General features: G+C 36.3%; 1 protein-coding gene across 5 annotated transcripts in view; it reads right to left on the bottom strand.

Annotated features, from left to right (window-relative positions):
- Window positions 1-24,625, bottom strand: part of WNK3 (WNK lysine deficient protein kinase 3) — a 205,089-nt gene that overhangs the window by 63,681 nt on the left and 116,783 nt on the right. For all 5 annotated transcript variants that reach the window (XM_040466921.1, XM_040466923.1, XM_040466920.1 and 2 more), the window contains exons 11-12: window positions 17,409-17,473; window positions 1,909-2,056 (exon numbers count right to left, since the gene is read on the bottom strand). In XM_040466921.1, coding sequence (XP_040322855.1) covers window positions 1,909-2,056; window positions 17,409-17,473 — 213 coding nt within the window. The remainder of the gene's footprint in view (window positions 1-1,908; window positions 2,057-17,408; window positions 17,474-24,625) is intronic.

The following is a 24,625-nucleotide window of genomic DNA, read 5'->3' as shown; positions in this document are numbered from 1 at the left end:
AACATACAAAAACAAATAATCGAATTAAAAAGTTGTCAGAAGACTTAAACAGACATTTATCCAAAGAAGATACTCAGGCCAAAAGACATGAAAATGCTCATCATCACTTATCATCATGGCATTACAATCAAAACTATAATGAGATATCACCTCACAGCTGTCACAATGACTAAAATCAACAACACAAGTAACAACAGGTGTTTATGAGGATGTGTAGAAAAGGGAACCCTCATGCACTGTTGCTGAAAATGCAAACTGGTATAGCCACTGTGGAAGACAGTATGGAGGTTCCTCAAAATGTTAAAAACAAAACTACCCTATGATTCAGTAATCACACTACTAGGTGTTTACATTAAGGATACATAAACACTAATTCAAAGGGATACATGCACCCCTATGTTAATAGCAGCATTTACAGTAGCCAAGATATGGAAGCAGTACAAATGTCCATCGATTGATGAACGGATAAAGAAGATATGGGGTGCCTGGGTGGCTCAGTTGGTTAAGCGTCTGACTTTGGCTTAGGTCATGATCTCACAGTTCATGAGTTTGAACCTCTGTGCTGACAGCAGAGAGCCCAGTTTGGATCCTCTGTCCCTGTCTCTCCACCCCTCCCCCAATCATGTACATGTACTCTCTCTCTTAAAAATAAACATTAAAAAAATTTTTTAAAAAGATATGGTTGGGGTGCCTGGGTGGCTCAGTCAGTTGAGTGTCCGACTTCAGCTCAGGTCATGATCTTACAGTCTGTGGGTTCGAGCCCCGCATTGGGCTCTGTGCTAACAGCTCAGACCCTGGAGCCTGCTTCAGATTCTGTGTCTCCCCCTCTCGCTGCCCCTCCTCCCTCTCATGCTCTGTCTCTGTCTCTTTGTCTCACAAATAAATAAACATTAAAAAAAATTGAAAGATATGGTATATACATACAAAGTAGGTTACTCAGACATAAAAAAGAATGAAATCTTGTCATTTGCAACAAAATGGATGTAGTTCAACAATATAATGCTAAGTGCAATAAGTCAGTCAGAGAAAGACAAATACCATAAGATTTTACTCATATATAGGATTTAAGAAACAAAACAAATAAGCGGAAGATTAAAATAAAAGAGAGAAGGAGAGAGAGACACTCAAGAAACAGACTCCTAACTATAGAGAACAAACTGATGATCACCAGAGGGCATGTGCATGGGGGATGGATAAAGTAAGTGATGGGTATTAAAGAGTACACTTATGATGAGCACTAAGTGATATATATGATTTTTGAGTAACTATATTGTACAACTGAAACTAATATAACATTGTATGTTAACTATACTAGAATTAAAATTAAAAACTTAATGAAATTAAAATATATGTGTGTGTGTTCAGCAAAAAAAAGGAAGAATATGAAATTATACAATGGTTTAAGCATCCATCCAAGATGTATATACCAATTAGTTAGAAATATCAGCTTTAAAGTTTGGATTCCAATCAGACTATCAATTGCTAGTTCAATGACCATAGGCAAATTGCTTTACCCCTCTAATCTTCAATATCTTCATTTGTAAACATGAGTATGCTAACACCTATCATACAGGTTTACTGAAGGATTAAATGATAAAACAAAGGCATAACATTTAAGGTGTCTACCAAAAAAGAAAACATTTGCTACTATTACTAGTACTATTACAACCTTAATAATGTAAAATACTATACATACATATAGAAAAAAGATGAAAAAAGTGAATTTCATTTTCTTCCTTGTATTTGGCCTATACTTCCTAATACATAATATTGTTATCAGAAAAAATTTTAATGAGAGAAACATTAGCGCTTCACATGCTTTATACTCACCTCTTAAGAAACATGGCCCCTCTCTGTCAACACAGACCTCTACACACACTCTTAAGCAAATAATATTTACACACTGACCTGAAGCACAGTAAGTTGGAATTTAGTCCCCTTCTCTGGTCGAGGACAGGAAGCTCTTCTTTGTTTGCTCCGATCTTGTTTGCCATTTCCATATAGGTTATCAGGAGTATTGATGTTTTCCTTCACAGCTGCCACATCTTGATTCAGACTAGTTTTTTTTTTAAAAAAAAAAAGCAACTCCTATTCAGTTTCTCAGAGCAAACACTATGCCATAATTCTCAAAGCCCAATATTTAACCCAAATCAGAATTATCATCAGAAATTCTATGATAGCTAGAATAATTCCATTCTCATGGAAAAATTCTAGACAACTTCCAATTATAAAATAATACATTATGAATTTAAGGAAAATAAATAAGAAATATAATATGTGAGAATATACAAATAGCAAATTGTACACCCATTTAAGGGTGAATTTAATAGTATGTGAATTATATCTCAATAAAGATGTTTTTAAAAATTATGAAACACTGAGATAATATGTATTTGGCAATCACCTGACACTAGTGGGAATGAAAGAAAAACACTGTCAGTGATGGACCTCTGTGGAACCTTTTATCAGAGGATTCTCTTGATCAGCTTTATCTTGTTTGTTTTTTGGGTATATTATTAATTTGTTCAAATAAAACTTCTAAAAGCCAATTTTCACTCAAAATACACCTGTTTATGTGAAAAAAATCAATAGGGTATATATAGATAGACCAAGTGAGGAAGAAAGGAATAGGGCAAGAGAAAGAACAAAAAATGAAAATCCAATGAAGAAAATGTACTAGTGGGTTGTTGGAAGATAGCAGTGGAGTAGGAGTACTCTAAGCTCACCTTGTCCCACAAATACAACCAGATAACTATCAAATATTCCTAAATACACCAGAAAATGACCTGAAGACTGGCAGAGCATACTACACAACTAAAGGTAGAAAAGAGGCCACATGGAAGAAGGTAAAAAGTGCAGAGATGTGGTTGGGGAGTGAAATGGACCATGACCATGGGAGTGGAGAGAATGCACTGGTTGTAGAGAAGGGTGAGACAGACTAACATGCAGGGGAGTGCTTGGGGGAAACAAATTCCATACAATTGGCTTGTAAAGCAAGAGGGGCCAAATTTCATGACTGCTGGCAACTAGAGGGGCATAAAGTCTGGAGTTTTAAAGGTCACTGGGCTTGGCTAGGATACAGCATGGAGGGCATTATGTTGCTCTTGCAGAGAAGGCAGGCAAACAACCTGTGGGTACACAGCACAGAAACAGTGATATGAAAAGTACCTGGCACATACAGTGGAGAGGGTTATTTGTTTATTTTGGACCACATCCAAGAGAGGCAGTGTTCACGGAGAGAAATCTTCAGGAAGAAAATAACAAGACAGTGCCATTTCTCTCCACTGACCCTAAGCATAAGCACAGGGACACCTATAGGAACCAACACAACACCAACACTCGCTTACACCAAGCCCTGTCCCCCATATTCCAGTGGAACCACTCTTCTCATTTTCCACTGATGCCTTAGCAGTCCCCTCCTCTAGAAAACTGGCCCCAAACCCTGCTCACACCACACCTTCCCACTCAGGAGTTTTGAGGAGCCTCAGTTACAGCAGCAGTGGCAACAGGTCTCATTTCACAAACAGACCAGAGCACACCTAAGTTAAAACGTGCCACATTCAGTCCAGGGACCAGACATTCCTTGTAATAGGCAAACAAAGCCTCTATAGACGACTGACCTAAAGGATACAGCAGCAACGACAAAACATAAGAGCACATGCAGAACACACTGGAGACACTCCAGGAAGCACCAGGCCTAGGGAAACAGGGGACACTACATGGCAGGGCACTACAGGATCTCTTCATCATAAGATCATTACCCTGAGGAACAGAAGATGTAGCTTATTTCCTAACACAGACAAATGGACACAGAAATGCAGGTAAAATGAAAAGACAGAGAAATTTATCCCAAATTAAAGAACAGTACAAGGCCATGGCCAGAGATCTAAGCAAAACAGAAATAAGTAACATGCCCAATAGAGAATTTAAAGTAATGATCACAAAGATACTCACTGGACTTGAGAAAAGAGTGGAAGACATCAGTGAGACCCTTAACACAGAGATAAGGAATAAAATAGCATTGATAAAGGGCTCAATAAACCAAATGAGAAGCATGCTAGATGGAATGAACAGCAGGATGGAAGAAGCAGAGGAACAACTCAGTGACCTAGAAGACAGAATAATGGAAAGTAATCAAGTTGAACAAGAGAGAAAAGAACTATGAAAAATGAAAACAGACTTAGGGAACACAGTGACTCCACCAAATGTAATAATATTCATATTATAGGAGTCCTAGAAGAAGGAAGACAAAAGAGGGTACAAAATTTACTTGAAAAAATAATAGCTGAAAACTTCCCTGATCTGGGGAAGGTAACAGACATCCAGATCCAGGAGGCACAGGGAACTCCCATCAAAATTAACAAAAGGAGGTCAACACCAAGATATATTGTAACTAAACTGGCAAAATATAGTGATAAAGAAAAAAATTTTAAAGTAGCAAGGCAAAAGAAGATACCCAAAAGGTTAGAAACCCAAAAAGGCTAGCAGGGGATTTTTCAGCAGAAACTTTGCAAGCCAAAAGTGAGTAGCCTTATATATTCAAACTGCTGAATGGGAAAAATCTGTAGCTAAGAATACTCTATTCAGCAAGGCTATCAATCAGAATAGAAGGAGAGATAAAGAGCTTCCTAGGCAAATAAAAACTAAAGGAGTTCATGACCAAAAAACCAACCCTGTAAGAAATATTTAAGGGGACTCTTTGAGTGGAAAGGAGAGACCAAAAGTGACAGTATAAAAGTAGGAAACAAAAGGAGTAAAAAATAATATTTCTGTCAAAAATCAGACAAGGCATTCACAAAATAAAAGGAAAATGTGTCAAATATGTAAATACGGGAAATATGATAAAATATACCTAAAATGTGGGCAGAAGTAAAGAATGGTTCTAATTTTAAATGATGATAAAATTAATATAGACAGCTATATGCTTAAGAGGTTATATACAAACCTAATGTTAACCATGTATCAAAAATCATTAATAAGTATGTAAAGAACAAAGAGAAAAAATCCAAATATATCAATAAGGAAAATCATCAATGATCAGAGAAAATGATCAGAGAAAATCTTCAGAAACCACAAAACAAATAATAAAATGAGAATACATTATCAATAATTACTTTGAATATAAATGGACTAAATGCTCCAATCAAAAGACATCGGCAGCACATATACTAAAAGACATTGGAGGACAGAATGGAAAGAAAGCAAGACAAATCTATATGTGGCTTATAAGAGACCCATTTTAGACCTAAAGACACAAGCAGAATGAAAATGAGGGGGTGGAGAAATGTCTATCATAAAAATGGATGTCAACAGAAAGATGAGGAGCAATACTTATATCAAAGAAAATAGACTTTAAAACAAAGACAGTAACAAGAAACAAAGAAGGACACTATATAATCATAAAGGGGATATCCAACAAGAAGTTGTAACAATTCTTAATAACTAGGACACCCATCTTACGAGCAACAAAAGACATAAAACAGTTAATAACAAACATAAAAATCAATAATAATACAATAATAGTTGGGTACTTTAACACCCAACTTACATCAGTGGACAGATCATTTAAACAAAACATCAACAAGAAAACAATGGTTTTGAATGCCACACTGGAACAGCTGGATTTAACAGATACATTCAGAACATTCTATCCCAAACAGCAGAATACATGTTCTTTTAAAGTGCACATGAAACATTCTCCAGAATAGATCACACATTAGATCTCAAAACAAGTCTCACGAAATTGAAGAAGATTTAAGTCATACCATGCATATTTTCAGGCCACAATGCTACAAAACTAGAAGTCAACCACAGGAAAAAAATCTGTAAAGATCATAAATACATGCAGGTTAAATAACATGCTACAAAACAATGAATGGCTCAACCAGGAAATCAAGGAAGAAATAATAGCACATGGAAACAAATGAAAATGAAAACACAAGGTTCCAAAACCTCTGGGATGGAGCAAAAGCAGTTCTAAGAGGGAAGTTCAAGGCAATTCAGGCCTACTTCAAGAAGCAAAAAAAAAAAAAACAAAACTCAAATAAATCACCTAACCTTACACTCAGTTTCTGACAGAAAAAGTACAACAAACAAAACCTAAAACCAGTAGAAGGAATGAAATAATAAATATTAGAGCAGAAATAAGTGATATAGAAACTAAAGAAACAATAGAACAAATCAATGAAATCAGGAACTGGTTCTTTGAAAAAAATTAATAAAATTGGTAGACCTCTAGTTAGACTTACCAAAAAAAAAAAAAGGAGAAAGGACCCAAATAGACAAAATCACAAATAAGGGAGGATAAATAACAGCCAACACTATAGAAATATGAACAATTATAAGAGTGTATTATGAAAATCTATATGCCATCAAACTGGACAATCTAGAAAACATGGATAAATTCATAGAAACATATAAACTCTCCAAATTGAAACATGGAGAAATAGAAAATCTTAGCAGATGGATAACCAGCAAAGGAATGGAATCAGTAATCAAAAAACTCCCAACAAACAAACGTCCAGGACCAGATGGCTTCACAGGCAAATTCTACCAAACATTTAAAGAAGAGTTAATACTTACTCTTCACAAACTATGCCAAAAAATAGCAAAGGAAATAAAACTTCCAAATTCATTCTATGAAGCCAGCATTACCCTGATACCCAAACCAGATAAAGACACCATAGAAAAGAGAACCACAGGCCAATATCCCTTATTCCTGCTGAATATACATGCAAAAGTCCTCAACAAAATACTAGCACACTGAATCCAACAATACATTAAAAACATCATCCACCACAATCAAGTGGGACTTATTCCAGGGTTTCAAGAGTGACTCAATATTGGCAAATCACTCAATGTATTACATCATGTCAATAAGAGAAAAGATAATAACCATATGATCATTTTAATAGATGCAGAAAAAAAGCATTTGACAAAGTACAACATCAATTCTTGACAAAAACCCTCAACAAAATAGGTTTAGAGGAAACATATCTCAACATAATAGAGGCCATCTACATAAATCCCACAGGCAACATCATACTTAACGGGTTAGAACTGAGATTTTCCTCTAAGGTCAGAAACAAGACAAAGATGTATACTCTTACCACTTTTATTCAACATAGTACTGGAAGTCTTAGCCACAGAAATCAGACAACAACAACAACAAAATAAAAAGGCATCCAAATTGATAGGAAGAAGTAAAACTTTCACTATTGCAGATGACATGATACAAAATATAGAAAACCCAAAAGACTCCACCACAAAACTACTGTAACTGATGAAGAAATGCAGTAAGGTCACAGGATACAAAATCAATATACAGAAATCTGTTGCATTTCTGTACACCAATAATGTAACAGCAGAAAGAGAAATTAAGAAAGCAATCCCATTTACAATTGTACCAAAAATAATAAAATACTTAGGAATAAACCTAACCAAAAAGGTGAAAGATCTGTACTCTGAAAACTATAAAACACTGATGAAAGAAATCCAAGATGACACAATGAAATGGAAAGACATTCCATGCTGAGGAATTAGAAGAATAAATATTGTTAAAATGTCTATACTGCCCAAAGTAATCTACATATTCATTGCAATACCTAACAAAATACCAACATGCTTTTTCACAGAACCAGAATAAATGATCCTAAAATTTGTATGAAACCACAAAAGACCCTGAAAAGCCAAAGAAATGTTGAAAAAGAAAAGTAAAGCTGGAGGCATCACAATTCCAGACTTCAAGTTATATTACAAACCTGTAGTAATCAAAACAGTACAAAAATAGACACATAGATCAATAGGACAGAACAGAATTCCAGAAACAACCCACAACTATAGGTCAATGAATCTTCGGCAAAGCAGGGAAGAATGTCCAATGGGAAAAGAATGTCTCTTCAACAAATGGTGTTGGGAAAACTGGACAACATGCAAAACAATGAAACTGGATCACTTTCTTACACCATATGTAAGAATAAATTCAAAATGAATTAAAGACCTAAACATGAGACATGAAACCATAAAAATCCTAGAAAAGATCACAGGCAGTATGTTCTTTGACACAGGCTGTAGCGACTTCTTTCTAGGATGTCTCCTGAGGCAACAGAAACAAAAGTAAAAATGAACTATTAGAACTACATCAAAATGAAAAGCTTCTGCATAGCCAAGGAAATAGTCAACAAAACCGATAGACAACCTACTGAATGGGATAAGGCATTTGCAAATGACATATTCAATAAAGGGTTAGTACTAAAAATATATAAAGAACTTACAAAACTCTACACCACAAAGACAAATAATTGCAATTTAAAAATGGGCAGAAGGAATGACCAAACATTTCTCCAAAGAAGACATTCAGATGGACGACAGACATATGAAGAGATGTTCAATATCACTTATCATCAGAGAAATGTTACCAAAGTTACAATAAGATATCTCACACCTGCCAGAATGCTTAAAATCAACAACAGAAGAATCAACAAGTGTTGGTGAGGATGTGGAGAAAAAGGAACCCTACTGCACTTTTGGTGAGAATAAAAACTGTTGCAGCCACTGTGGAAAACATTATGGAGGTTCCTCAAAAAGTTAAAAATAGAACTACCCTATGATCCAGCAATTACATTAAATGGGGATTTACCCAAGGAATACAAAAACACTAATTCAAAGGGATACATGCATACTAATGTTTATTGCAGTATTATTTATAATAGCCAAATTATGGAAGCAGTCCAAGTGTCCATTGATTGATGAAAGGATAAAAAAGAGGTGGTGTATATATATACAATGGAGTACTATTCAGCCATAAAAATGAATGAAATCATGCTATTTGCAATGACATGGTGGAGCCAGAGAGTATAATGCTATGCAAAATAAGTTAGAGAAAGACAAATACCATATAATTCCACTCATATGTGGAACTGAAGAAAAACAAATGAGCAAAGGGAAAAAAATTTAGAGAGGAGAGAGAGACAAATGAAGAAACAGACTCCTAATTATAAAGAACAAAGTGAGTATCACCAGAGTGGAAGAGGGTGAGGGGAATGGGTTAAATAGGTAATGGGGATTAAGGAGTACATTTGTCATAATGAGCACTGTGAGTCGTTTGAAGTTGTTGAATCACTATGTTGTACAACTGAAACTAATAAAACGTTGAATGTTAAAAAAATGAAAAAAACACATATTTAAATGAAAAAGGGAAATATGGTATATACATGTTTACACATACCCATGTGTGTACGTACACACACACACACACACACACACACACACACACAGGAATACTATTTGGCCATAAAAATGTATGGAGTCTTGCTATTTGTAACAACATAAATGGACCCTGAGGACACTATTTTCCTCACTATATTTCTCATGCTAAGTGAAATAAGTCAGAAAGAGAAAGACAAATATCATATGATCTTAGTTATATGTGGAATTAAAAGAAAAAAAACCAAGCAGACTCATATATACAGAACAGATTAAAGATTAATCATTGCCAGAGGTTGTCAGACATGCGAAATTGGGTTGGGCAGAATGGGTGAAGGTAGTCAAAAGATATAAACTTCCAGTTATAAAATAAGTAATTCCTGGGATGTCATGTACATCATGGTGACTACAGTTATTAATATTGTATTATATATTTCAAAGTTGCTAACAGATTAAAGTTCTCATCATAAGAAAAGAAATTCTGTTACTCTGTATGGTGATAGATGTTCACTACACTTACTGTGGTGATCATTTTGCAATATATACAAATATCAAATCATTATGTTGTATACTTGAAACTAATATAAGTTTGTATGTCAGTTATACCTCAATAAAACAAGTACATAATAAAACACTACAATTCTAGTAAAAAAAATAAAAATGAATGATGTCAAATGGTTCAATGTGATTAATTCTAACCAGTTATATTTTGCAGGCTCACATCAATATGAAAGGGCAGCTTTCAGTTTATTTGTGTCAGGGCATGTTTCAGCATTTTCTTTAATAAGTTTGAAGATATTTCAATAAATAGAAAAATTCCAATAAAGACGTTTGAAAATTAAATGAGAAGATCTGTTAGCAGCAAAAACATATCTTTTGAATTAATTTTTAGGTACTTTCTCTTAGAAGCTACTTATGATATATTCATATAAAGATACAAAAGAAAATATAAAACTCCTAAAATTTTTCCTATGTCCACGTGAAAAACATTTGCATAAACACGAGTGGTAGAGGAAGATACGTTAATACTGCTCTTAGTTTTTTAATATACAAAGAAATAACAGTAACAAATTACACCTTCAAAGGATAAAAGGGAGGGGTGCCTGGGTGGCTCAGTCAGTTGAGTGTCAGACTTTGGATCAGGTCACAATCTCACAGTTTATGAGTTCAAGCCCCGTGTCAGGCTCTGTGCTGACAGCTCAGAGCCTGGAGCCTGCTTCGGATTCTGTGTCTCTCTCTCTCTCTGCCCCTCCTCCACTTGCACTCTGTCACTCTCTCTCTCTCTCAAAAATAAACATTAATTTAAAAAAAAAGATAAAAGGGACATAATTCTAGTCAATGGGGCTATATCATTCATATTTCAAAGTAATCTTAAAACACCAGGTGAGGTTTTGGGACAAGATGGCAGAAATTAAATTCTCTCTGTTCTTCCTCTTAAGTATAACTAAATAATGTGGAAATAATAGAGTGCACAATCAGTTGGGTACTGAAGGATGAAAATTTGAAGGTGGACTAACTAGGGACTCCCAGGACTTGTGGAAAAACAAATCAGTTTGGCATCTCCCAATTCCCCACCCAGTGACAACACAGTCCAGTGACAACACAGTCCAGGCTCAGCATCTCCTGACTCAAAGGCAAAAGGCTCAAAGGCAAAGGCAGCACAAGCCCAGTAATATCCTGACCCCCAACCGAGCAGAAGGCAGTTCAGGTGGGCTTTTTCCTCCCCTGGTAACACTGGTGGGAGTTCCACTAGTAGCATGTGGCCTGGAGTTCTGGCCCAGGTCAGCAGCAGTGGGGCCCAGTGCTGTCAGATGAACCAAGCAGACCTAACTAGTACTACAAGGACTCTGAAAACTAAATTGTCATTAGAACCACAGCCCACAAAAGTAGACCAGGACCAATGCATCTAAATAGGGTAATTGCCTGCTAAAATAGAATAATGTATTTAAATAGGATCCAGAGTCTCCCAAAATATATCCAAAATGTCCAGAAGACAAATGAAAATTCCTTGTCATACCAAAAGCCAGGAAAATCATAATCTGAATGTAAAAATACAATCAAGAGATGCCAACAACAGGCTGAATTAGATATTGGAATTATCTGCCAGGGATTTTAAAGCAGCCATCACCAAAATGCTTCAATGAACAATTACAAATAACCTTGAAGCAAGTGGAGAAACAGAAAATCTCACAGAAAAATAGAAGATATTGGGGCGCCTGGGTGGCTCAGTCGGTTAAGTGTCCATCTTCTGCTCAGGTCATGATCTCACAGTTTGTGAGTTAGAGCCCCGCATCAGGCTGTCAGCGCAGAGCCCGCTTTGGATCCTCTGTCCCCTTCTCTCTCTGCCCCTCCCCTGCTCATTCTCTATCTCCCAAAAATAAACAAACATTAAAAATTTTTTTAATAGAAAAATAGAAGATATTAAAAGAGTTAAGTGGAATTCCTAAAAATAAAGCACAAAGGAAGTGACATCACCTAGATGGCAACATAGGTTGTTTCCGACTTGGCTCACAAAAGCAACTAATAACTATTCAAGAACAATATACCACTGAAAGAATCCTAGAACAAGGGGGTGAAGCTGAGGCAACCTTCTGCACCACAGAGACCACATCAGACTGGATTAAAAGGGTAAGAGAAGTGGCTATACATTGGTCATGTTGCACCTCCCCGAGACCAGCACATGTGAAGAGTTCTCTCCCGAGCCTCCAGCACATCCAGTGGGAAAACAGAACCTGGGGGGAAAACAAGCCCTCCCTCAGCATTGTGGGTTGCTTTATCAGAGCCTCTATTTTGATCTTGCACCACAGGTATTGCAGGGGAATCTGCAGGGCTCCACCACTGGGAATCCAAGTGTGACAGGGAAAGAGGGAGGGGCTTTCAAAGGCCAGCACACGGATCTTGGCAGACCAAATTCATACTTGCAGTGCTCAAGCAGTAATCCCAAACAATGGTTTTGCTCATCTGTAGAACCAAGTCGGGGATATATTCTGACTAGTAAGATATCATTGTGGTTTTATGTGCATTACCCTAGTGACTAGTGATGTTGAACATCTTTTCATATACTTGTTGGCCTGTTGTATATCTTGTTTAGAGAAATGTCTATTCAGGTCCTTTGTGCACTTTTTAATTGGGTTATTGATTTTATTGTTAGTGAGTTGTAGGAGTTCTTTATATATTCTGGATATTAACCCATTATCAGATATATAGTTTACAAATATTTTTCCCATTCCATAGGTATTCTTTTAACTTTGTTGATGGTTTCTTTTGTTGTGAAGTCTTTTAGTTTATGTAGTCCCACTTGTTTATTTTTTATTTTGTTGCTCATGTTTTAGGTGTCATATCCAGAAAATCACTACCAAGACCCATGTCTAGGAGCTTTATTCCTGTGTTTTCTTCTAGGAGTTTCATGGCTTCACGTCTTACATTTAAGTCTTTAATCCATTTCAAGTTAACTTTTGTGAGTGGTATAAGATATGGATCCAGTTTCATTCTTTTACCTGTGTATATCCAATTACCCCAGCCCCATTTCTTTTCTCCATTGAGTATTCTTGGCTCCCTTGTGACATAATAGTTGACCTGTATATGCTTGGGTTTATTTCTGGGCTCCTGATTGTGCTCCATTGGTCTATTTGTCTGCTTTTATGTCAGTATGATACTGTTTTGATGACTACAACTTTATAGTATAGCTTGAAATCACGAAGTGTGATGCCTCCTGCTTTGTTTTTTCTTTCTTAGGATTTATTTGGCTATTTAGGGTCTTTTCTGCTTCCATATATATTTTAGGAGTGATTTTTCTTCCTCTATGATAAATGCCACTGGAATCTTTACAGGGATTGCATTGAATCTATAAATGGCTTTCAGTAGTACTGACATTTTAACAATACTCACTCTGCTAAGCCATAAACACAGAAGACCTTTTTATTTACTTGTGATTTCTTTGATTTCTTTCACCCATGTCTTGTAGTTTTCAGAGTAGAAATCTCCCCCCTCTTTAAATTTAACACTTAAGTACTTTGTTGTTTTGGATGCTACTGTAAATGGGATTGATACCTTTTATCTCTTTCTTTGCCTGATTTCTCTAGCTAGGACTTTTAGTGTATTGTTGAATAAGAGTGGTAAGAATGGGTACCCTTGTCTTGTTCCTAATATTAGAAGAAAAGCTTTCAACCTTTCATCACTAAGTAAGATGTTAGCTGTGGATTTGTCTTACATGGCCTTTATTATATTGAGATGTGTTCCTTCTAGGTCTAATTTCTTAAGAGTTTTTACTATGATTATTTATGTCAGATGAGTTTTCTGTATCTACTGAGATGATCATATGATTCTTCTCTTTCATTCTATTAATATGATCATATGATTAATTTCTTTCAATCCAATCATTGATTGATTTGCATTTGTTGAACCATCCTTGCATCCCAGAGATACATCTCACTTGATTATAGTATATGATCCTTTTAATGTGCTGTTGAACTCAGTATGCTAGTATATTACTGAGAGTTTTTACATCTATTATTAATCAGGGAATAGGCTTATCATTTTAATTTCTAGTAGTATTCTCTTCTGGTTTGGGTATCTGGATAATGCCAGTGGGGCTTGAACTCACGAACCACAAGATCATGACCTGCGCCGAAATCAAGAGTCTGATGCTAAATCTACCGACACATCCAGGCAACCCCCTTAATGCAAATATTGTTTCTTTTCTTTTTGTCCTCTAACTTCCATCGGCTTTCTTCACTCTGCTTCACTCTTTTTTAATTTTTGCTACTCTGCTTAATTTCTAATGTCTTATTTACAAGTCACTAATTCTTTCTTCTGTGTGGTTTAGTTTACTTTAGAAACTCTCTGTGGAATTCTTCAGTTACATTGTATTTTTCACCACTAGGATTTCTGGATTTTTTTTAAAAAAAATTTTTAATGTTTATTTATTTTTGAGAGAGAGAGAGAGAGAGAGAGCAGGGGAGGGTCCGAGAGAGATGGAGACACAGACCCGAAGCAGGCTCCAGGGTCTGAGCTGTCAGCACAGAGCCCGATGCAGGGCTCAAACTCACAAACTGTGAGCTGAAGTCAGTCACTCAACCAACTGAGCCACCCAGGCACCCCTGTATTTTTTTTTTTTTGATGGTTACTATTTCCTTGTCAAACTTCTCACTCTGTTCATGGATTTTTTCCCCTAATTTTATTTAGTTGTCTGGTCCGTGTTTTCTTACAGTTCCTGAAATTTCCTTAAATTGTGAATTCTTTGTCAGTTTAAAGATCTCCATTTCCTGGGGTGCTTGGGTGGCTCAGTCAGTTGAGTATCCAACTTCGGCTCAGGTCATAATCTCATGGTCAGTGAGTTCAAGCCCCGTGTCAGGCTCTGTGCTGACAGCTCAGAGCCTGGAACCTGCTTTGGATTCTGTCTCCCTCTGTCTCTGCCCCTCCCTCATTTAAGCTCTGTTCTCTCTGTCTCTCAAAAATGAATAAACGTTAAAAAAAATTTTTTAAATGATCTCCATTTACTTAGTGTCAGTTATTGAAGGTTTATTAGTTTTCCTTAGTTGTTTCATATTTACCTGATTTTTGTAATCCTTAATTCCTTACATTGGTATCTGCACAATTGAGTAATTGGGCTCCTCTTCCAGAGTTCACAGGTTTCCTTTGGCAGAGGCAGTTCTTCACCAGTCAGCTCTGTTTGGATATGTCTGCTAGTAATGTCTTTGTGCAGGGGGCCTGCTATTATGGTCCATTTTGGGGAAGGCAACTGTTTGAGTTCTGAGGACAGGGAAGGGAGGTATGCCAATGGCTGAAAACAGTTGGATCAGACTTTTGGCTTGGTTCCCTATCCAAGTGAGGTTGCAGGATGGGCTCCATAGTTTCCTGGATTCTATGGTCAGGTTTACTAGATGGTCAGGACTGCAGATCTGAATTAGCACGCCTGACCTGGCAGGGCAGCAGGATGGGAACTGTGGTCTGTGTAGCTCATTGTTTAGGGACTCAAATCCAGCCAGAGTGTGCACTGAATTCCCTGGTCAGGCAAGGCCACCAATTTTGCTCTGCAGAGAGGGGAAGCCAGAGGCTATGTTCCCTGTTTAAATGCCATAGGGCTGTTGAATGGCCTATGCAGCTACTGATGTGCTCTAGTTAGGTTCTCTGGTGGGACAGGCTGAAGACTTTATTCAACAATGAGTAGGGGTACAGATCAGATTCTCTGCCTGGACACAGGGGAAGAAGCAGCTCTAAAGTTGATAAAACTCTTTGTTCTAACTCACAAGCCTACCCACACCCCAAGTTCCCTGAACAAACAGAGCTCTTGGCCGTGTTCTGCAAACTATTGGCTCTATTTGCCTGCCTCTTGGCTCAACTGCTGCTGGACCATATAGTTCCTAGTAGTTGTTGCCACCCTTCTGGTCAGATGGGGTCAGAAGACTTTCCACAGATGGTGGGGCTATGTTTTAGTTCCCTTGCCTGGGTGGGAGGAAGAGAGGCCCCTCCAGGCTACTATCAACTTCCCAAACAGATTCTCTGGTTGGGAGGGACTGGGAACTACCCTCAGCCTTGGCTATGAATCAATCCCCTTTCCCATGCATAGCACAGGAATGTTTTACACTCAGTACTGGCTTTATTCTGGGGGCAATCAACTTTTCCCACTCGCCTCTTGGCTCAAGTGCCACAGGGCCCCACAGCTTCCAGAAGTTGTTGCTAGACCTTCTGTTCCAATGGGGCTGGAAAACACTTTCCACAATGGGTGGTGCTGTGATTCAGCTACTTGCCTGGGTGTGGGCAAAGTGAGCTCTAGAAATATTGCCTTACACCTGTTAGAACAGCCATCATCAAAAAGACAAGATAAAAAATGCTGGCAAGGATGTGGAGAAAAGAGAACTGTTGTGCAGTTAGTGGGGTTGTAAACTGGTACAGCCACTATGAAAAACAGTATGGAAGATCATCAAAAAATTTTAAAAAATGGAACTAGTATATGATTCAGCAATTTGACTTTGGGGAATATATCCCCCAAAAACAAAAACACTAACTCCAAAAGATAATCTGCACCCCTGTGTTCATAGCATTATTTACAATAGCCAAGACACAGAACATGGAAACAACCTAACTGTCCAGATGGATGAATATATAAAGAAATTGTGGTGTACACACACACACCCCCCCCCCACACACACAAGAATATTATTCAGCCATAAAAAGGGGAAATCCTACCATTTGCAACAACATCAATGGACTCTGAAGGCATTAAGCTAAGTGAAATAAGTCAGAGAGAGAGATAAATGCTATATAATCTCATAAGTGGAATCTAAAAATAACCAAAAACCAAAATACAACAAAAAAAATCCACATAAATTCACAGAAAAAGAGATCAGAGGTTTCCAGAGGCAGAGGGTGAGGGGAGGGGAAATTGGAAGTTGGTAGTCAAAAGGTACAAATGTCCAGTTATAAAATAAATAAGTACTGGGGGTGTAATGTACAACATGATGACTATCGTTAACACTGTTGTGTGATATATAGAAAAGCGGTTAAGAAAGGAAATCCTGTGAGTTCTCACCACAATGAGAAAATTTTTGCCCTTCTTTCTTTTTTTCTTTTTATTGTATTTATATGAGATGGATGTTATTTGAACCTACTACGGTAACCATTTCATAACGTAAATGTAAATTAAACCAGCATGGTGTATCCCTTAAACTTATACAGTCAGGTATGCCCACTATTTCTCCATAAAACTGGAACAAAAGTACAATCATAGAAATAAAAACCTCATTGAATTAGCACAATAGCAGAATGAATAGGACAAAGGAAAAAAATCAGTGAACCTGAAGCGAGATCAATAAAAATTATCTAATCTGAACAATATAGAGAAAATATTAATTTACAACTACCAAATAATAACACAATTATATACCTGGTTGTAATTTATTTCTTTAGATTAGCTGGAATTTTACTCTATATTATACTATTCCATTTTTCTTTTTTTTTTAACCCTTATAAGCTTTTCTTAAGAACAGAATATTATAATAATGAGAACAAGAAAACACAGTCACTAAATTAACAATCCATATGATCATTAACATAAAAAAGTAAAAATAATACCTACTATTTTTACTGAACATACAAATATAAGAACACAGAAGCTTCTTGAATCAAGATACTCTACACACCTATTGAGTGCAAATACTTCAAAATACTCATTGTTTTCATGGTATTAATTTGAAGATACTCACCTTCTAACTAAATCTGGTTTTAGAAGAGTTGCTTGTTGTTCAACTCCAACTGCCTGGGATATAGGCTGTAAATAGTACAGAAATAAAACTTGTTATAACAGCAGGCTTCAAGCTAAAAATGCAATCTGCTATTATTTCAAAAAACATGGTTTTTACATTTCATATTTTAGTTAACTCACAAACTAGGTAGAATGTCCACATTATGGAATGTTTGATGTTATTACCAAAGACAAAGAAAAATAAAATGTAGCAGTATTCATATTCATTAAGATTTTAAAGATAGCATTCTTTTATATACCTTTGTTTGTGTTATTTTTCAATGGAGAACATCAACACTCAGCTTCCAGGCCTGATGGGAAAACCAGTACTAAAAGGGAGAGTTGCTGCCATTTCACAAATAGATGAATAAATGAATCAAACTTTCACTTATTGCATGTTCTGGCTCTTTCTCACTCTCTTTACACTAAACTGCTGACAACTATCCCTTTGAGGTGTTAGTATCAGCAGCTGCAATACTGGCTTCTAGGAGAAAAGCTTAAGCCCTCTAAGAAGGAAAATGCCAACCATGTTGGAAAAAAAATTTTAAACATTTATCTAATCCATCCTATGTACTGCCACTGGTGATAGCCCAGTGACCTTAAAACGCAAATCTACCAAAACTGATATCTGCCCTACCAAGTTTAAACCCTCTATGATGGTTCCCTATAAATAAGGTTAAGTTCCTTTGGATGCCAAAGTCCTCAGTGAACTGGTCCCTGCCACATTCTCTAGACTCCTCTACTTGAAGCCACACTGAACTGTAGCTCCTTTGAATGAGTTGGGCTCTTCCATATGCTGTGACTCTACTCATGTTCCTTCATCTTCCTAGTCTATATTTCAACTCCTCCTCAGTCCTGTCCATTCTATGGATGGAACTCCTTTATATAAGAAGCTTCTATCACAGTAGGTTCCAGATAGTCCAGCAAAATCGCTTTGGGTACTCTTTAAAAAACATGTGCCTGGATGGCTCAGTCAGTTAAGCGTCAGACTTCGGCTCAGGTAATGATCTCACGATTCGTGAGTTCAAGCCCTACATTGGGTTCTCTACTGTCAGCACAGAGCCTGCTTTGGATCCTCTGTCTCCTTCTCTCTCTGCCCCTCCCCTGATCACTCTCTCTTTCTCTCAAAAATAAACATTAAGAAATATTTTAAAAATAAACAACATATACCTTATCTCATATCTTGTTTTCTAAACAATAAGGGATGAAGGTTTCCTAGAGAAATGACCGATTCCAACATTGGGGCAAAGAAAGTACAAGATGAAGCTGGATCATCTTGTTATGCCAAAAAATAAAGAACTGCTCAAAGAATGATGGGAACATATCAAAAATATATAGGAGTCAGCTTGAAGGGGTTCCCACTGTCCAAATATGGGACGATTTTGGACATCAAAATAAATAATGATAGTAACCAGAATATAACCCATTCAATAAAATAAAAATACACGAGTTCATACTGATACAAAGTCTTTGCAGCACAAGGCAACTAATAAACACAAGGAATGATGAAATCATAAAATCATCAATGGATGATAAAACAGGTGGGTAAAAGTTACATAGATTCAGAATATCTCCCCACAGATTACTGATTAATTATAAAAGCAACAAAAAGGGTCACTTTATACTAGAAAACCATACAGCATATAGCAAGCGTCACTTTATACTAGAAAACTATACAGTATATAGCAGGCCCCATCTTAAATAAGGAATCAGATTTAACCTCAGCAATAGTGGGACAAACTAACATCACATACCTCCTAATATGATATGATGTGCAAAGAACACATTGCTTATATAGTATTCCTGACAAAAATGCATCATCTCAATCTGAACAAGAGGAAATTTCAAACAAACTCAAATTGAAGGACATTCTACAAAATAACCAATCTTTAGTCTTCAAAACAATATCAATGTTATAAAAGACAAAGAAAAGCTGAGGAACTGTTCTAGATTAAAGGAGACAAGAGAGACAACACAACTAAAGGCAATGCATGATCTTCAATTAGATTTTAAATCAAGGGAGCAAAATTGCCTACATGGACATTAATTGGACAATTGGTGAAATTTTAATGTGGACAATGGTTTAAGTAATAATAATATATTTATATTAAATTCCTTGAATTTTGTCATTGTATTGTGGTTTAAAAAATGTCCTTATTCTTATACTGAAATATTTAGGAGTAAAAGGGCATTATATCTGCAACTAGTTCTCCCATGCTTCACAGGGAAAATCATGTGTGCATAAATGGATAGATGGATGGACGAATGGATGGACAAAATGACCAACCAAATAATATATCGATGGACCGTCATCCAGCAATGCCTTTTATCATGTCCCTCTTTATCATATATGTTTAATGTCTGACTCCAAGGACTCTGCTATCTTTGTATTCTCAGTTCCTCTTACCACTTACCACAGTGTCTGGCACATTTTAGGCTTCGAATAATGTTTTAAGGCAGAAAGAAATAAGAAAGAAAACACTGACATAAGAAGAAAGGCTGTGCCATAAAAATGTTCATGATCCATTATTACGAATCCTGGACACAAATCCTAAGGAAATAATACAAAGGAAGAAAAAAGTACATAGTATAAAGTTTGTTTCATAGTAAATATTCAATAAATGATAGATACCCCTGTGTTTTTATTGTGCTATTATACATAATAAAAATTGGCAGCAAATTAGTTGTTCAGGAATAGGGGAAGAGTTAGGTAAATATGAATATTTATTTTACTATTGTGTGGCCAATAAATACTAGAATTGTGAAAGCCAAGTAAAGGCAGGGAAAACCACTTACTAATGAATGAAAAAAAGTAGAAAACAAAACTGTATATGTAAATACAACCACTTACACATGTGTCAAAAGCCGGGAATACTATAACAAATATAATCACTGCCATGTCAAGGAAATAGCATTCTAGTGATTTTTCCCAATCTTACTACTTTTTATGATGTTACTACATACATTTTATAATTTAAAACTTTCAGAGGATATCAAATACTAAGCGTACAGGAAAATAGGTATTTTCATAAACCACTGGTGGGACTGTAAACTGGTTAGTCCTTTTTGAAAAGTAATTTGACAATCAATGCATAAGTCTTACAAACATGTAGCAATTACATTTCTAGAAATTTGCCCAATAATTAAAAATGTATACAAAGGAAATAATTAAGAGTAGACAGCATGATTTAGCTACAAGAATGTTCCTCACAACACAGAATATAATTGCAAAGAGCAAAAAATTTAGACACTTGTTTCCTTTATTTGCTCCATTAAATAAATAATTGTATTTTACATGTTATCTTATCAGTGACAGATATATGGGTTATCTTATAAGTGAGAAAAAATTATAAAAGTATGTATACTAGAGTTACATTAAAATTACATGTATGTTTAAGCATATAAAATGGTCTGGAAGAATATATGACAAGGTGTTAAGCTTATCTATATTCATTTTGCTTTGGTAATAAGAAAAAAATAAATTCAACTTTTTACAGATTTATCAACCCTCAAATCTGGTAAACACAGGGCAGGTTCCCATTACTTCAATGCACAACATTATGGTCATTTTAGACAAAAGTAAAAATGGAACATTTAATTAAATCTGAAAGACATCTAAAAAAATAGCCCAGCATCTATTTGTATATATTAGTTTTGAAACTCCTCAAAATATTATGAGAGAACTTGATTTGAAGCTATCATATGAAAAGACAGATGAACCGACTATTAGCCATGATTCTGAGGACACAAAGTAGCATTAATAATCCTGTTAATAATTAACATGTGGTTATAAAATATCATCCCAGATTGCTGTCACAGTAACTATGTCTTGTTTCTCTTTACTTAATCCATACTCTTTGCCTCTAGATTTATGCATCAAGGCACCATGCACCCAGCATCAAGACCCATCTTGCTGGGTCTCAATATAATTCTTTTAAAATTTCTTTAATACAACCATTTAAGTTGGATACATTTTGTCGGATCTTGTGTGTACAAAAAAGAATTCTCATTGCCAAAGTATTTGCTTTTAGTGTTTTTAAACAGTAATTATGTTAAAGAGCTAAATATCTAACCTATAATTAGAAGCTAAGCTAATTTGTCCAGGAAAAAACCTCAGTATGGGTTGACTGACTAGGTTGGAGGAGGAAAAGGAAGTCAAGAAATGGTACTTTGTGCTTATTTCTCAACTAACGCCCACCTTAAAATCCAATGAAAGACAGGCACCAATCCCCTTTCCTAATGAGACTTTGATAATTTTGATGTCTGAGACCTTGATAATTTGCTAGCAAAATTCAATAATACTGAAGTACATCTGGACACATGCAGAATGAGGACAAGGCCAAAATGAAAAGCAAAGCTAGGCGTGGATTCCATGAGCCATACCATGCTCTCCTCTCTATTTTGACATTTAGAACACTTTCTTACACTTGTTTCTAGGTCTTTCTCACCTGGGATGCTGTGAGCTATTTGAGGGAAAGACCATATCTCTAAAATTTATCACAATATTCCTAGCACCTAACCAACACCTGAAATAGGAATAGATGCTCACTCAGTAATTGTCTTTCACTATTATAATATTCTCATTGCTTTTATTTTTATTATAGCAACAAACCAATCAATATTAAGCATTTATTAAGTGCTAAGCACTTAATATACATTATTTAAACTTACTTAAACTCTTATGACAACTCTGAGTAGTAAGTATTGCTATCTTCATTTTACAAATGAGCAAGCTGAGGCTGTAAGTGATAGAAGCAAAAATTGAGTCAGTAAAAGGAAATTAATGAATAGATAAATAACTCCAGACAGTACCGAGGAGCAGAGACCCCTTGTGCATACCACAGAGGCTTTTCTGTTAAATTTCGTTAGTTCCTAATCCTTTCTCCTTAACTTACTTTGTCATTATTTGCCCTCCTCCCACCAGTGATTCTCAGCCCTGGATGCAGTTTATAATCTCAAGGAAAGGAGAAGAGAAGGAGAGAAAGGGAGGAGGGGAGACAGAAAAAGAAAAAGAAAACAAAAAACAAGAAAAAAAAATCTAAAAATTTCATAAACTATCTTGTTGTATTATCAATGCTACAAAACATGTATCTCCTATGAAGTGCTTTTTATTTTTTAATAACTGCTATTTACTAAGCACTTACTACATGCCAGGCACTTCTTACATATATCTCATCTAAACCTAATGAGCCTGCAAGATAGGCATTTTTTCTGATATGATGAAAATTTTACATCATACAGAGAAGTTGAATAATTGTTCAGTGAAAACCCATGTATCTACCACTCACAGTCTATAGCATTTTAGTATAATTGCATATCACATGTATATCCATCAATCCATCTTATTTTTTACATTTCAAAGTTGCAAATCAAGACAAGCATTTTAAAATGTCATTTTACGGGGCGCCTGGGTGGCGCAGTCGGTTAAGCGTCCGACTTCAGCCAGGTCACGATCTCGCACTCCGTGAGTTCGAGCCCCGCGTCGGGCTCTGGGCTGATGGCTCAGAGCCTGGAGCCTGTTTCCAATTCTGTGTCTCCCTCTCTCTCTGCCCCTCCCCCGTTCATGCTCTGTCTCTCTCTGTCCCAAAAATAAAATAAATGTTGAAAAAAAAAATTAAAAAAAAAATAAATAAAATGTCATTTTACAAATGAAAACAATCAGAGCTAAAATAAATACTTTTCCTAAATCATACAGTAAATAATTCAGAGACACTGGTCAAACTCAGGCCTAACTCAAGATACAAACTGGTTCAAGCCTATATTTATGATGCATATACCTGTTTAACAGTGAAATTTTTGTCTAATTAAAAAATTATCACTGTGTATGTCCACTTCCATATTTTTATACTTAAAAAGAATGCTTCATCTATAAAGTCATTGTTTATCCAAGCCGAATTCCTGGCCAAGCCAAGATTCCAAGTGATGAAATTTACCATAAAAAAATAAATGATCCAGGGCACCTGGGTCGCTCAGTCGGTTAAACATCAGACTTTGGCTCAGGTCATGATCTCAGGGTTCATGAGTTCGAGCCCTGTGTCGGGCTCTGTGCTGGGAGCTCAGAGCCTAGAGCCTGCTTCGGATTCTGTGTCTCCCTCTCTCTCTGCCCCTCCCCACTAGTGGTCTCTCTCTCTCTCTCTCTCTCTCTCTCTCTCTCAATCTCTCTCAAAAATAAACAAACATGAAAAAAAGAAAGAAATGATCCACAGGATATTTCCATGGACAAACTCACATCAAGACACACAGGCTATTAAACAGGCAAGGAAAAAAAGATGAAAACATACCGGCACCACAAAAACTGACAAACAAGAGTGACAGAAACTAGGAGGAAGTTTCATTAATTATAAGGCAGGTAGAACTACATTAAAGAAAAAAATTTACCTAGGCTTCACTCCAGGGCCTCCCTAGAGAGCAACTCATGAAAGGGAAACTAACTGAAAGTAGACTTATACTTCATACTTTCCCTGTATTATGTGCTGTTCAGTTGAGTTATCAAGGGTCTGTACCAACCAGTAAATTGATCAGGCACTGCTCTTGTTGCAGCCCTCCAAGTTTCTACAGCTATTTGGAGACAGAAGCTAACCCTGTTTAAAAAAAAAAACAAAACTGAAAGGAGTGAGAATGCATATTGGAGATAAAAAGGAGAGGACTAACTGAACTATTTAGCATTCTGGGAGGTAGAGTCCCTACAGGTAAAACCAAATCAGCAAGGATGCAGAAAGGAAAAATTTTGGTAGGTATACATGTTGAAGACTGCAGTCTTTACCATATTTGATTATTACAAGCATTAGAAAACACACTATGGGGTAAAAGTAAACCATACCTTATTAGCGAACTATAGATCAATGCCTGTTAATAAACAATGTACATACCCTTGCCCTTAAACTGTAGATCTGTGAAATGACTTAATCACCATTCGAAAAGACAACAGAAGTCAAAGAAAATCTACATGAAGTCAGAGAGTTGGGCAGGGGAGGCCAGATCCTATAGGGCTTTCATGCCATTAAGTATTGGTATTTTTACTATGAGTGATATGGGCAATAGAAGGTTTTGGGTAGGGTTTTGAGACATGATACGACTTGCATTTTGAGAAACTTAACAAAGGACCATGGGGGAGGGGAAGGAAAAAAAAAGTTAGAGAGGGAGGGAGACAAACCATAAGACACTCTTAAAAACTGAGAA

Source organism: Herpailurus yagouaroundi, unplaced genomic scaffold, assembly GCF_014898765.1.
Source record: "Herpailurus yagouaroundi ecotype Mexico unplaced genomic scaffold, PumYag 67005, whole genome shotgun sequence".
NCBI classification, from domain to species: domain Eukaryota; kingdom Metazoa; phylum Chordata; class Mammalia; order Carnivora; family Felidae; genus Herpailurus; species Herpailurus yagouaroundi.
This window is presented reverse-complemented; position numbering and strand designations above follow the sequence as displayed.